Below are 16,558 nucleotides of genomic sequence, written 5' to 3' on the forward strand. Positions count from 1 at the left end.
AGACCAACGCAACAATCAACATAGATGACAACACCAACATAGATGACAACACCAACATAGATGAGACAGCACAGCATAGATATCAACACCAACATCATGACAACACCAGAGATGACAACACCAACTTAGAGACAACACCAACATGCAGATGACAACAGCATAGATATCAACACCAACACAGACGACAACACCAACATAGATGACAACACCAACGCAGATGACAACGCAGACGACAACAACAACATAGATATCAACACCAACATAGATGACAACACCAACACAGACGACAACACCAACATAGATGACAACACCAACGCAGACGACAACACCAACACAGACAACAGCAACAACATAGATATCAACACCAACATATGGATGACAACACCAACACAGATGACAACACCAACATAGATGACAACACCAACACAGACGGCAACAAAGCAGGATATCACCAACATAGATGACAACTTAACATAGATGACAACACCAACACAGACGCAAAACAACAGAGATATCAACACCAACACAGACGACAACACCAACATAGATATCAACACCAACAGATGACACCAACGCAGACGACAGCAACAACATAGATATCAACAGACCAACATAGACAACATAACATAATATCAACACCAACATATGACAACACCAACATAGATGACAACACCAACACAGACGACAACACCAACATAGATATCAACACCAGCATCATGACAACACCACATGACCAGATAACACCAACACAGACGACAACACCAACATAGATATCAACCCAAGCATGGATGACAACACCAACGCAGACAACAACAACATAGATATCAACACCAACATAGATGACAACACCAACACAGACGACAACACCAACATAGCCCCAAGTCAAAACAAGAGGCGCTATCCTAACATGAAGGTTGACTGTAACAATAAATGTGTTTTTATAGGTTTTCATATAACAGAGAGGGAGGAGAGAGGGAGAGGTGGAGTGGTGGAGAGGAGGAGAGGAGAGAGAGGGAGAGGAATGGGGGAGAGAGGGGAGGGGGGAGAAAGAGAGGGAGGAGAGGAATGGGGGTGAGAGAGAGAGGGAGAGGGGGAAGAAGGGAGAGAGAGAGAGTGGAGAGAGAGGGAAAGGGAGAGATAGGGAGGGGAGAGAGAGAAGAAAGGTTGGGAAACAGGAGGGAGAGAGAGAAGAAGGTGGGAGAGGAGAGGGGGAGCGATAGGAGAGGGAGGAGCAGAAAGAGGGGGAAGAGAGAGGAGAGGTAGAGACAGTAAGGGAAGGAGAAAAGTGGAGTCAGTGAAGGTTGTCACCAGAGGCACCACGAGGATGATCTCCCCTAACACCGTGGCCGGGATGAGAGAGAGAGAGAGAGAGAGAGAGTAAGAGGAGGATGGGACTACAAACACAACTCTACTACCTATACGATGAATAACAATCGCAATACGAAAAAAGTTAAGTTACCCAATTTTACTGGAGAGAAGATAAGTGACAGTAAGAGATATTATACCATCAGTATTCCTCTGTAGATCACTCCGATATTCAAGGATTTTTTTTTTTTCATCCATACATTTACTGCGTTAAGTGTTTCTGGGGGGAAGACTGGAAGGTCAGCTGTTTAATAGATAGTTATGATGAAACTACGAGTATTTCTAACGGTATACCAGAAACACACGCCCACAATATCACACACACTACAATCTAAAGCCCACTGAGCATATACTCAATCACAGGTAACCACAGACCACAGGGCACTGCTTATAACATCACATCCAAACGTCTGGCCACCTAACACAAGGACACAGACTGGAAGCCTTTATTCCACTGGGTGACGGGGTGGTTATGGGTGAGGGGTGGGTTGGCCTTTCACTTGAGTAATGTAATGAAATGACACCCTTCCCCACCCATTAACCGCTAACACACCCACGCGGCCAACCGTGAGCTGCCCATTCTATCCACACAAAGATGTCTCACTGAGCATGTGACACTGTAGACTGGTATCTGGTATTGTCTTTATGTGATCTACCTTGCACAAATTATAGTCTCAGTTTTAGAAATTTGTGCTATGTGTGTGTGTGTGTGTGCCATTTTAACAGATGAGAGATACTAGAATTAGGTTTTCATTAGTTCTGTGTTGCTGTTATTATTAAATCTTTCAACAACAGAGGTTAAGGGTTGTTGGCCTTTTTCAGTCATCCTTCCTAAACCCTGATTATATTACGAGTGATAAAAAGAATCCTTGAATATAACATGGACCCTTCCTTATAACATTGGTCATTCATACATTCCTCTTATATTTCTGGTGTTTTTTATCCATTATCTGATTCTCTCAGTAATGGTTGTGTTTCTATAGCTGTATCTCTCAGTAATATGCTCATGTGTCAGTAATTACTAGTGTTACTCTTTAATCTTTCATCTCCTTCTTCTCCTCCTCTCTCCTTCCTTCCTCACCGTCGGCCTTGACGGTTATGAGGAGCTTCCCTCAGTAGTGACAACCTCCCACTGATCCTGCCTCCACCTCCTCTCATTCCTCTTCTTCCCGTCTCTCTATTAATTTATTGAAGATATAATAAACAACTTCAATTTTTTACACTGTCTTCCTTGACTAAACCCAACCTATTTATAAAGATCTATACAGCTAAATAAATAATATGTCCATTTGTTCATTTAATTAAAGCTGCTCCTACAGATTTTTCCTGACAGTTGAGTAAGATACGTGTATATGTTCTGGCTGGGGAGATAAGTGGGAGAATCACCCGAGTATTGTTTGTCGTGTTCTAAAGTGTCTTGGTTCTAAACTTCATATTATAAACAACTGTGTCAAGATTAGCAATAGTTAATCAGCGCCTTGTGTCCCCCCATTCCACAGTCAAGCGCTGTTGGCAGCTATGCAAAATAAGGTTCACCCGAAGTCTACAGGCAGTGAAGCTCTTAATTATGACGATCTTTAACGTAATGAACATCAGTGCCAGCTAAAACTCACCTGTGAATTGGTCGATAGAAAAATACTTGAGAATATCCTTCTCGACGATGGTGTAAGTGACCCGGCCGTTGTAGCCTTGGTCACGGTCGTGGGCGGTCACGGTGAGAGGAGCGGGGTCGTGGGCGTGGGCGGCCAAGACGGGAGCATGTATGGTGGCGGTCTGAAGGACAGTGCCCTGGTAGACCAGACGGTCCCACTCCGGCCACCAGTCGTTCTCGTCTAGCACCGTCACCCCTAGCCATGTACTGCGGGATACCCCGGCCTGACGGAGACAACAGTGATATAATGTGTGGTGGAGGAGGAGTGCTGTAAGACTCCAGTTAACGAAGAACAACATCACAATGGTTAATGGTAAACACCTGTAATATAGAGATGCAGACAAATTGAAATTAAAACAGTATATTTAGCCAGAAGAACACAGATACAGAGTCGATAAAAATAACAATATTAACATGGTTGAGCCAGACGAGAACCTGAGCTCTCTTGTAGGCACCTGATATATACTATACATATATCTCAAGGAAGTATTATGTAACATTTAGTATCATCTGGAATAGTACAATAGCATGGTGGTAATAAGAACATCTCATAATGTTACCACGGTTATCACTTCGATATTTATTTATATTATTTATTTTGTTTACATTTATATTATAAGTACATACATACTTTACAGTGGAGTTGATATACATAAATATGATAAGGGAGGGAAGCAGAACAACATGGGTTGTATTAAGGTGGAACAAGAGGACAGAACTGTCAGTATCATGTCTAGTCGGCAAATATAGTTATTGCAATGGAAACTTCTATATATCTACATGACAATTTCAGATAAAACGGTTTTTGAGGTACAATAAAAACAGGAGAATAAATTAGCTGTTACACAAAATATTAATACTTAAACAATAGATATTTAACCATTTGGGTAAACCTTCGTCTGGCTATCACGTGAAGCTGAGCGTAAGTACTGACACCACTACAACGTTACTTGGTCCTCTGGTCACCTTGCTGGAGCTGTGTAGTCTGATCGAGGCGGATTACTTATAATTATCTCATAGTCCGTTTCTTACCTTTATGGTGTACAGCTAAACCCAGCCACACACACACACACACGCACACACGCACACACACACACACACACACATTTGTACTACTTATGTTACTTGTATATTATTTGTCAATCAAGTGATCCATTCCCTAATTATGTAACTGTATATTTTCTGTCTTCTGACTGCCATGCTCTTTCAATAAACCGTTTATTATTATTATTATTATTATTATTATTATTATTATTATTATTATTATTATTATTATTATTACAGAGAGAGAGAGAGAGAGAGAGAGAGAGAGAGAGAGAGAGAGAGAGAGAGAGAGAGAGAGCAACTGAAACAACACACAAAAGACATACATACATACATACATACATACATACATACATACATACATACATACATACATACAGATAATCCCCTAATGTGTTGCGTTCACGTTGTCTAAAAGATGTGAGAATGACCCTCTGGTCGTGTGCATGTTGTAGGCGTTATATATAAGTGTAAGCAGCATGACCCGTACTGTAAGAGGGTGAGGGATGTAAACTGTATCGTCGACAACTCTACTTGGTATGGGAGGAGGGAGTGAAGACAATCTCCCCCTGTACACCGTGTAGACTGGGCTAGAGGAATCAATTGGCTGTGTATGGGTGTATAAAGGCCACTGGGCTGAGAAGATACACAACATTATGCTTAAACGTTTACCTAATGATATTTTTTTGTTACTGATGATAATGTAGAAGCTTCAAGACGTGGTTTAACTTAGTCATGTGTGGACTATATACTACAGTTTTAAGCATCCTCCAAGAGTTTAATAACCACAAAATAATGGTTTATATTCCCGTTAAATATTGTGTCAGTTATGTCCTACTGCTCACATCAACCATCCACTACCTACATACCGCAGCTGTTTGTGTCTTACTGCATTATGGTAACAAAGGAAAATAAGAGAGACTTTTTTTTATCAACCATTATCCCCTCGCATAAAACATTACTAAACGCTTAACTCCAGGACAGACGGAGAAACTAAATGACAGACTAAGAGAAGGATCCATCTTTTGTCATATACTTGTTTTACATTGCCAGTAAAAATTATGTGAAAAAAGACAAACAGAGAAAAAGAAGAATATTATATACCAGACCAAAAATAAATAATGAAACACGCAAAAGAAAACGTGCCATATATATATACAGTATAATGCATATACAACTTTAAGGAGAACTTTGGTAAACCATATAATACACAAACCCGCGTGAACTATTATGTCAAATTATGATAAAGAAAAGAAAATCTGAAGAAGAATAAGGAATTCATACATTTTCGGAAGAGTTTTACCTAGAAATGATAAGATGGAGAATTAAACAAGGGAATGAAGGTTACATGGGAGTATAACCCTGGAGGTAAAGGAGAATGTAAGAGAGAGTGTAATACATCCTAAGTTGGCATATGGCAGTGAATCATAGTGTTGGAATGAAGCAGAAGACAAATGGGATTAAGTGAATGGAAAGGGTGAGATATATGATGCGTATGGGATTCTCGGCTTGGAGGAGACTGAGGGCGGAGAGTGTGAATTATGAAAATCCTGAAGATAGATGGTATGGAATAATCAAAGCCCTGTGTGGGTATACTAAACTTGACCCGCACTGGCCCCACACCCTCTGCATCATGTCTTCACCCGCCCTACACCCTCTGCATCATGTCTTCACTCGCCCCACACCCTCTGTATCATGTCTTCACTCGCCCCACACCCGCTGTATCATGTCTTTACTCGCCCCACACCCGCCTTCTGCTGTTTCATGTCTTCTTTGCCCCACACCCGCTGTATCATGTCTTTACTAGCCCACACCCGCTGTATCATGTCTTTACTCGCCCCACACCCGCTGTATCATGTCTTTACCAGCCCACACCCGCTGTATCATGTCTTTACTCACCCCACACCCGCTGTATCATGTCTTTACTCACCCCACACCCGCTGTATCATGTCTTTACTCACCCCACACCCGCTGTATCATGTCTTTACTCACCCCACACCCGCTGTATCATGTCTTTACTCACCCCACACCCGCTGTATCATGTCTTTAGTAGCCCACACCCGCTGTATCATGTCTTTACTCGCCCCACACCCATAGAAGCTTTTAATATATGACCCGCACTATGGATATGCGAGAAGAAAGTAAGGGGAGGAGGCGTTGAAGAGTGTGGGATGGATTGATTATTTAGGTGAGGATTCTTAGAATAAGTAGAAGCTGCCAACCGAGCATCAGTGACAATTTTAAGTAACAAGTTGTCCCAAGTAACAGCATACATGGACCGAAAAGCTCGTCTACTGGCTCGCCATTACCCCGTTTATCAGCTGTTCCGTATCTGGTCCCCTGGTGCTGCTCAGCGAACGTGCAGTAGTATGAGGCACAATGAAACTTAGAACAAAGTTTAACCCTGTACGTGAATCACAACCAGAATCGTCCACTTGTAATGTGAGCGTGTTAGCCAAGCTACGTGAGTTTACATGGTGTCAATAATAATTTTAGAAGACAAACTTTTTTTTCTTTTGTTAAGACAAAACGTTTCCAGCGGGACTTTAGTATGAGTGCCGCTCTCGACTGTTTCACATTCTGCTGCTGAATTAAAACTATTTTAGTTCTCTAAATAGAAAAGAAGTATCATGATTCTTTTCTACTTAGAGAACTAAAATAATTTTAATTCAGCAGCATCAGAATGTAAAACCGCATAATCGTACATCTGATGAGTTCACAGAATATAAATAAATCGTTTTTACTGTCTCCTCCACAGTCGTCACGTGAACGTGATAACTCTTAAAGGACTTATGAGCACTGTAGGTCGTTAGTCCCCACAAGAGGTTGAACACAGTCATAATAAACATGAACTGATAAAATCTGTTCATTTGGTGGCCATTCTTATTTCAATACGTTTTCATTAACATAATCAGTATCGTTAAGACTAAGCCCTGGGGCTGACTAGGGTCTGTGTATAACCTAAGGTGAATGCACACATACGGCGTCTAGTTAGTATCATCTTTAACACAGTATACTGGAATTATTGGACAATCTGTGTCATTTTTAATTCATCTTATATTAACTATTTGACTCCATGGATTTAAAATTAAGCAAATAACATGTACGGAAAAAGAACTGTAGCGAACTTTATATACTAAAAATGTTTGGGAAGTTATTATACAGTATGCTGAAGGGGCGTATTATATTTTCAATCATATTTAGTCCGCGTGAAATATAATTTTTTTTTTTAAAACATTGGCATGTATATTCCTTTCCAGAAATAATGTAGAATAGAATAACTGGGATATATATTTTTTTATCTTGAATAACCTTTTCTTTTACGGGGAATAGCCCACCCGGACACAGGTCATCGACCCACAACAGGGCCTGGGGGCGAAAAAATAAGAGTAAAAAAAATATATATATATATATATATATATATATATATATATATATATATATATATATATATATATATATATATATATATATATATATATATATATATATATATATATATATATATATATATATATATAAAGACAGATGGTATGAGTATGGAAGCACAGAAGAAGGTAGAGCATTCCACAGTTTGGTTGTAGTGAAGAAAGAAGGATGTACTTGATGATCCATCCTTCTTAAGCTGCCATACAAAAATCCTCTTCAAATTTTACTCATAATCATTGGGATATTATATTTGTTTAGATTTTTTTCTGGGAATACATTATCATTATGGACACATCAGAGCGATACATACAAAAAATCTTCGACTGTGCCATGCTGTGTGTGGCGGAACCTGATAGGAAGTGTTCGCGTTCATACGGGCCTTTTTAGAAGCAGCATATTCGTTGTTTGAAAATTTCAAAAATAAGTCTGAAATACTGTCTTCTATTAAGGATGTTCAGTTATCAAGAAACACTGTCATGAGGCGCTGTAAATTTATGGCTGAGGATTTGTGTGAACAACTGAATAAAGACATACATGAGAGTGTGTTCTTTTCATTACAATTTGATGAGTCTACTGATGTGTTCGATACATCACAATTATGCATTTTCATGAGAATGGTGTTTAAAGACATGAGTACCAAAGAGGAACTGCCGAAAATTCTACCATTAAAAGGAAAAACTCGGGATGAAGACTTATTTCAGACTTTCAGTGATTTTGTTAATAGTACACAGTTGCCAGTAAGTAAGCTCGTATCTAAAATTACTGATGGGACACCTGCAATGGCTGGCCGAATCAGTGGGTTCATTGCCCTGTGCAGGAGTGATGATAGGTTTCCTAACTTCTCTTTTGGCCTCAAAAGATTGGCCTTTTGATCACAACGAAGTGTGGCTGTTAGATTTAGCTTTTTTAGTTGACATGACGCTATGCTGAATAAACTAAACTTAGATCTGCAAGGGAGAGATAAAACTATAGTTGACATGATTAGTCCTGTGGTTGCTTTTAAGCAGAAACTAAAACTAGTGTCTTCGCAGCTGCAACAACATCAACTACGAAACTTCAGAAATATGATGCCTGAACGAGAAAACCAAGGAAAAGACTGTGACCTGTTTGACAGTGCTCGATATATTGAACACGTGCAAAACCTTGCCTCATATTTTGACAGACGGTTTCAATATATAGCAACAATAGAACCTGTTGCAACATATATGTGTTTTCCATTTGGTAAAATCACAAATGTTGAAGATATTGCATCTAGAATGGCATCAGTATTTAACATGGACATATCTGAAGTCGAAAATGAGCTTCTGAAGCTTAAAAATGATACTCAGATCAAATCCAGGGCAACAGGAGGAAGTTTCTGGAACCTTCTCAGTGAAGAAAAATATCCCAATGTCAGAAAATGTGCCATGCACCTCACAGCACTTTATGGATCAACCTTCCTCTGTGAATCAACATTTTCACACATGAAACACATCAAATCCAGATACCGATCAACAATGTCAGATGAACACCTGGAGGCTTACTTGAGGCTAGCAGTCATCGCCTACAGTCCTAATTACACAAAGCTGGCAGACAACATGCAGTGCTAACCATCTCATTAGTAAATTAAGTTTATGATTTTCTCTTGTTAACAATATATCATAACAATTATTGAAAAATATTATCTCTCTCTCTCTCTCTCTCTCTCTCTCTCTCTCTCTCTCTACGAATCTGCGTATTTTATGGCAATGGGTGAATATTAGGCTGGTAGATCGCGTCAGGGTAACTGTGGAAAAAGTAGATCACATCACACAAAAGGTTGGCCACCCCTGTTCTAGAGTGACCGACAGCCACAGAGAAACGGTGGGCACCGCGGGCAAGACGAGTGATGCGAGCCCACGGCCTTGCCGGCGGTACACAGGATGCCAAATCCACCGAACATTGCCCGTAAAAATTCCTGTAAGAGAGAGAAAGCAAAGCAATATTGCGCCGAAGAGAAAGAGAAGAGAGATTATTAACTAAAGGAGGAGAGTTAATAAGACGAAATGCCTTTGATTCCACCCTATCTAACAGTTGGACAGAAGAAGAGCCACCCCAGATATGAGAGCAGTAATCCCTTATATGCTTGAAGCAACTGCTCAGGAGTGAAGTAGCTACGGCATCTGTACAGCATCCCCAGCTTTCGGGAGGCAGCTTTAGCAATGTTGTGGATGTTTGGCTTTCATGACATATTAGAGGAAATGGTGAGACCTAGCATATCTATTTTAGAATTTGGCAGAATGATTGCGTCCTGAAATGTGATTGGTGGGAGATTATTTTATTTGGAAAGTGTAATTGGCAAATGCTGTAATTTACTTCTATTGAATTTAACCAAGTTTCTACCTCCCCATTCAGAGATGCTGCACAGATCCGCATTGATAGATGAAATGATATCAGCTCTAGAAACAGATCTAGTTTGAGAATTTGGGAGAAGGGAAAAATGTGAAGAGTAGAATCATCAGCGTAAGAATGGATAGAATTAGTCGTAGAGTGAAGTAAATCATTGATAAAAAGAAGGAAGAGAGTAGGTGAAAGAACAGAACCCTGTGAGTCAACATTATTGGTACAGAAAGAGCGAGAGATCGATCCCTCGACAACAACTGCCATGGATCGGTTCTCAAGGAAGCTAGAGATGAGAAAACAAAGTGGGGGAGAGAAACAATAAGAGGGAAGTTTAGGAAGCAAAGACTTGTGCCATACCCTGTCAAATGCTTTGGAGATGTCGAGGGCCACGACAAAAGTTTCCCCATAATCCCTAAGAGAGGATGACCAAAGATGGATGCAGTGGGAGAGCAGATCACCAGTAGATCTCGCCTGGCGAAAGCCATACTGGTGATCCGACAAAAGAGAAAGGCGTTCAAGGTGACGGAGAAAATGAGAGTTTAAGATAGTTTCGAAAATCTTAGAGAGGGATGAAGTTAGGGCAATGGGGCGATAATTAGAGGGATTGGAATGGTCAACCTTCTTCGGGATGGGCTGAACCGAGGCAGGCACCCAAGAGGAAGGAAAAGTTTGGGTCGTGAGGCAAAGGCGAAAGAGGCGAGCAAGCACAGGGACTAGAATTTCAGCACACTCCCTCACTGTATCTTACCAGGTTGGTGGCGGTGACAGTAAGATTGTACCAAGCTGCGGCCTCGTAGTCCAATGGAGCCGCCAAGCTGACCACACCCGAGGCAGGGCTTACCATGAACACGCCCTCGTCGTTGCCACCTGTCAGAGTGTAGTGGAGGGAGGAGGGCGAGGAGGCTGTGAGGCGCGCCACGGCTGACCCCACAACCAACCATTCACCCACCTCGACCACCTGGGACGTATCCTCCCTTTGCCAGGAGGGCGGGGCTTGGGGCGACGATGTGACAATAACCCTGACAGGAACGGAGGCGGCGCGGGCCTGGCTGCCATGGTCCATGGCCCGTACCAGCAGCAGATATTCTGAGGGTTCTGAGTCTATGAGGGGCCTCGTTAGGCTGATCACACCTAAAGACGAATCTACGCTGAAGATGCCACCAGCGTTACCTGCAACAGAAGGAGAGGACGTCATGGGGTGACTGCAACATAATAAACAAGGAGCACTGTCGTGTACTATACTGTAGTAGGACACAACATGAAGCTCTGTGCTGGAACACAACAGGTCACTAATACAGTATATTTGGAATATGAAAACAGATAAACAAAAGGTTGTCACTCTAGATTTTTCTTTTTCTAGAGTCTAGAAAAAGAAAAATCCCCAACCCGGAAGTCGTACTAATTATGTACCATGTCAGCAGAAACATCCTTGAAAACTTATTGTGATGACAACCCAATGTCCTAATGAAACATACAATATCAATCTGGCAGACGTAACACAACATTTGTTCAACACAGAACACAAAGAACACACCTTTCTGTTGAAATACAACTCATTAATACTACTGATGCACCCTAACATGCCAGGTGATGATAGTAAAACAAGACAGAACATTGCGAGAAACACAGCAACATGTCCTCACAGCACCATGGTAAATTCTCGTAGAAGCACCACTACACCTTGGCAGCTAACACGAAACAACACAATTTAACAAAACAAAAGAAAAATCAGTATGATCCCAACACAACTCACATACCACACACTCTACACATGATAATGATAGATCAAAGAACACAGTCATTAACTTGCCAGGGAAAAAAAATAAACACAACAGCGATTTAATGGAAACACAACGCATCTCAAAGTACTGCTAGATCAATGACCTTCACGTTGTCAGACTCAACACAATGACCCCCAAGAGGCACTACATATCACCTTTAACATGTTGGGAAGAGTTTTCATACCCAAAATACACATTTCTGTCTACAAAATAACCGAAGAAATATATTCTTTATTCCGATACCTTGAAATCAAACATCGTCTTAAAACCGTTTGGAATCTTAGAATCTTAGAGAGAAAAATAAAGAAACGAGAAGAGAATCAGAAACTAATAATAATAATAATAATAATAATAATAATAATAATAATAATAATAATAATAATAATAATAATAATAATAATAATAATAATAATAATAATAATAATAATTGTCCAAACCTGATAATTTATGTATAAGAAAACTAAGAAAGAGAGACTGAGAGAATATTATATTTATAAGAGAGGAAACAAGAGGAAAGAGCTGGAGATAATGAGATAATGAGGACACACTCTTAAAACTTCCTCACTTCATGTTCGGGAGAGTGAGGAAGGTGAGGAGTGTGGTGGGTGAGGAAGGTGAGGAGTGTGGTGGGTGAGGAAGATGAGGAGTGTGGTGGGTGAGGAAGGTGAGGAGTGTGGTGGGTGAGGAAGGTGAGGAGTGTGGTGGGTGAGGAAGGTGAGGAGTGTGGTGGGTGAGGAAGGTGAGGAATGTGGGGTGAGGAAGGTGAGGGAATGTGGTGGGTGAGGAAGGAGGAGTGTGGTGGGGTGAGGAAGGTGAGGAGGTGGTGGGTGAGGAAGGTGAGGAGGTGGTGGGTGAGGAAGGTGAGGAGGTGGTGGGTGAGGAAGATGAGGAATGTGGTGGGTGAGGAAGGTGAGGAGGTGGTGGGTGAGGAAGATGACGAGTGTGGTGGGTGAGGAAGGTGAGGAGAGGGTGGGTGAGGAAGGTGACGAGTGTGGTGGGTGAGGAAGATGAGGAATGTGGTGGGTGAGGAAGATGAGGGAATGGTGGGTGAGGAAGGTGAGGAGTGTGGTGGGTGAGGAAGATGACGAGTGTGGTGGTGAGGAAGGTGAGGAGAGTGGTGGGTGAGGAAGGTGACGAGTGTGGTGGGTGAGGAAGATGAGGAATGTGGTGGGTGAGGAAAGGTGAGGAAGGTAAGGAAGGTGAGGAGGTGGTGGGTGAGGAAGGTGAGGAATGTGGTGGGGTGAGGAAGGTGAGGAATGTGGTGGGTGAGGAAGGTGAGAAGGTGGTGGGTATGTGGTGGGTGAGGAAGGTGAGGAATGTGGTGGGTGAGGAAGGTGACGAGTGTGGTGGGGTGGGAGGAAGGTGTGGTGGGTGAGGAAGGTGAGGAATGTGGTGGGTGAGGAAGATGACGAGTGTGGTGGGTGAGGAAGGTGAGGAATGTGGTGGGTGAGGAAGGTGAGGAATGTGGTGGGTGGAGGAAGGAGGAAGTGTGGTGGGGTGAGGTGAGGAAGGTGAGGGAGTGTGGTGGTGAGGAAGGTGACGAGTGTGGTGGGTGAGGAAGATGAGGAGGTGGTGGGTGAGGAAGGTGAGGAGGTGGTGGGTGAGGAAGATGAGGAGTGTGTGGTGGGTGAGGAAGGTGAGGAGTGTGGTGGGTGAGGAAGATGACGAGTGGTGGGTGAGGAAGATGACGAGTGTGGTGGGTGAGGAAGGTGAGGAGTGGTGGTGAGGAAGGTGAGGAAGGTGGGGATGTGGTGGGTGAGGAAGATGAGGAGTGTGGTGGGTGAGGAAGGAGGAGTGTGGTGGGTGAGGAAAGTGAGGAGTGTGGGTGGGGTGAGGAAGTGAGGAGTGTGGTGGGTGAGGAAGGTGGGAGTGTGGTGGGTGAGGAAGATGACGAGTGTGGTGGGTGAGGAAGGTGAGGAGGTGGTGGGTGAGGAAGATGAATGTGGTGGGTGAGGAAGGTGAGAGGTGGTGGGTGAGGAAGGTGAGGAGTGTGGTGGGTGAGGAAGGTGAGGAGTGTGGTGGGTGAGGAAGGTGAGGAATGTGGTGGGTGAGGAAGGTGACGAGTGTGGTGGGTGAGGAAGGTGAGGAGTGTGGTGGGTGAGGAAGGTGAGGAGTGGTGGGTTAGGAAGGTGAGGAGGTGATGGCGACTCACAATAGACGGTAACAATCACCATCAACCATCACCACCACACAAAATCACCACCTCATACCATCACCACCACACCCCATCACCACTACCCACCACCATCCACCATCACCATCACCACTACGTACAATCACCACCACCAAACATCACCACCACACACCATCACCACCACACACCATAACCACCATACACCATAACCACCAGACACCATCACAACCACACACCATCTCCACTACCTGCCACCAACCATCACCACCACCCACCATCACCACCATCAACCATCACCACCACACACAATCACCACCACACACCATCACCACCAAACCACCATCACACACAAATCACTACCACTACCACCACACACCATCACTTCCACCACCACACACCATCACCATCACACACAATCACCACATCACACCATCACCACCACACATCATCAACATCACACACCACCACCACCACACATCATCACCACTACACACTATCACCACTACATGCCATCACCACCACACACCATCACCACCACACACCACCACCACCACTCACCATCACCACTACATGTCATCACCACCACACAACATCACCACCACACACCATCACTACCACCACCACCACACACCATCACCACCACACATCATCCCCACTACACACCATCACCACTACATGCTATCACCATCGCACACACCACCACCACTCACCATCAGCACCACACACCATCACTACCACCACCACACACCATAAGCACCACACACCATCACCACCACAAACCATCAACACACACACAATCAACACCACACACCATCACCACCACACATGATCACCACCACACACCATCACCATCACACCATCACCACCACACATCATCAACATCACACACCACCACCACCACACATCATCACCACTACACACCATCACCACTACATGCCATCACCACCATCCTCAATCACCACCACACACCATCACCATCACACCCATCACCACCACACACCACCACCACCACACGTCATCACCACTACACACCATCACCACTACATGTCATCACCACCGCACACCATCACTACCACCACCACACATCATCACCACCACACACCATCACCACCACACATCATCAACACTACACACCATCACCACACATCATCACCACCACACGTCATCACCACCACACACCATCACTACACACACCACTACCACCACCACACACCATCACTACCACACACCATCACACCACCACCACACACCATCACTACCACCACAACGCACCATCACCACCACACACCATCATTACCACCACCACACATCATCACCACCACACATCATCACCACCACACACCACCACGACCACACACCATCACTACCTCACACCATCACTACCACACACCATCACTACCACCACCACACACCATCACTACCAACACCACACACCATCACTACCAACACCACACACCATCACTACCACACACCATCACCACCACACACCATCAACACCACACACCATCAACAGCACACACCATAAACACCACACACGATCACCACCACACACCATCACCACCACTCCATCACCACCACACCATCACCACCACACACCATCACCACCACACACCATTGTATTAGCCCCTGTCTCATGGCAATAACAATTATATAAATTGAGTTAATACATTTAGTTTATATAATACAATCACCCCACGGTAATTTTCCATAAGCTGTGAGTTGCCATGTGCTGTTCATGTGAGGGGAAAGTCCTCTATCAGTAGGCCGACCTTGAGAATGGAGAGTCAGCCTGGCCTCCCCTCAGAGCACCAGTCTTCACTTGAGCCTTACGCGAATCGTCGGACGGGTGGCTTAACTCAGTCAAGCTGAGCCCTGTCCTTAACTAACACTCACAGCTTACAGTGTTAATTACGGTGCTTTAACTATAGACTGTGACACTTTTAGTTTATCAATAAATGGAGAGAAAGACCATTTGGGTTTGTAACTTAACCCCTTAATTTATTTATATATAAACCAAGTTAAAAGGGAACTGTACCCAAAGCTTATATATAAAGGTGGCAGCCCACTAACACCACCACTATGATTACAACTACCACCGCTATTACCACTACTATCATTACAACTACCACCATTAACATATACAACACCATCAACAAAACCACTAATTAAACATCATGTTCCTCTTTTACCATTACTACCACCACATTTCACTAACATCATCATAATTTCTCTATCACTAAAATCAACAGCATCACACTTATCACCACCAATTCAGTCTACACCAAAACATGTCACTCAGCATTACCGTAGTCTTACTATGACACTCATTCCTTTTTTTACCAAATATATATATTGTCATCAATCTACCTAAGCCTTACAGCCACGGATCACTTTCTACCACAATTCCACAGCAACAACAACACAAAATTCTACTTTGTAAATATTCGACTGTGTCCTCCCTCCCGGTAAAGCCTCACTAACTGGGATGAAAATAGCGGGAGAGAAATAGAACAGTTTTAACAGTATGCAGCGATGGTGGTATAAACAAAGCGAGACAAAGAGCATCATGAATGAAAGAACAGAACAAATAAAAGTATGAATGTGTGTGTGTGTGTGTGTGTGTGTGTGTGTGTGTGTGTGTGTGTGTGTGTGTGTGATTGTTGAGAACACTGGAACTTAAGTAGAAGTAAAATAGATAATAATGACAATAAAAAAAGTTAATGAAAGACCAACAGAGGTAAAAAGAGCCATGAATGTGAGCTGTGAAGAAAGATATTAAATAAAATGACTGTA

The 16,558-nt window shown here is 43.1% G+C and overlaps 1 protein-coding gene across 1 annotated transcript in view; it reads right to left on the minus strand.

The window, feature by feature from the left end:
• The window catches only part of LOC121875995 (protocadherin Fat 1-like), a gene marked incomplete at its 5' end in the record, with an annotated part of 192,474 nt that overhangs the window by 69,760 nt on the left and 106,156 nt on the right, over nucleotides 1-16,558 (minus strand). Inside the window, 2 exons of the mRNA XM_042380838.1 lie at nucleotides 2,979-3,240; nucleotides 10,599-11,020. Coding sequence (XP_042236772.1) covers nucleotides 2,979-3,240; nucleotides 10,599-11,020 — 684 coding nt within the window. The remainder of the gene's footprint in view (nucleotides 1-2,978; nucleotides 3,241-10,598; nucleotides 11,021-16,558) is intronic.

The sequence above is a fragment of the Homarus americanus genome, unplaced genomic scaffold (genome assembly GCF_018991925.1).
Source record: "Homarus americanus isolate GMGI-L3 unplaced genomic scaffold, GMGI_Hamer_2.0 scaffold19952, whole genome shotgun sequence".
Taxonomy (NCBI): domain Eukaryota; kingdom Metazoa; phylum Arthropoda; class Malacostraca; order Decapoda; family Nephropidae; genus Homarus; species Homarus americanus.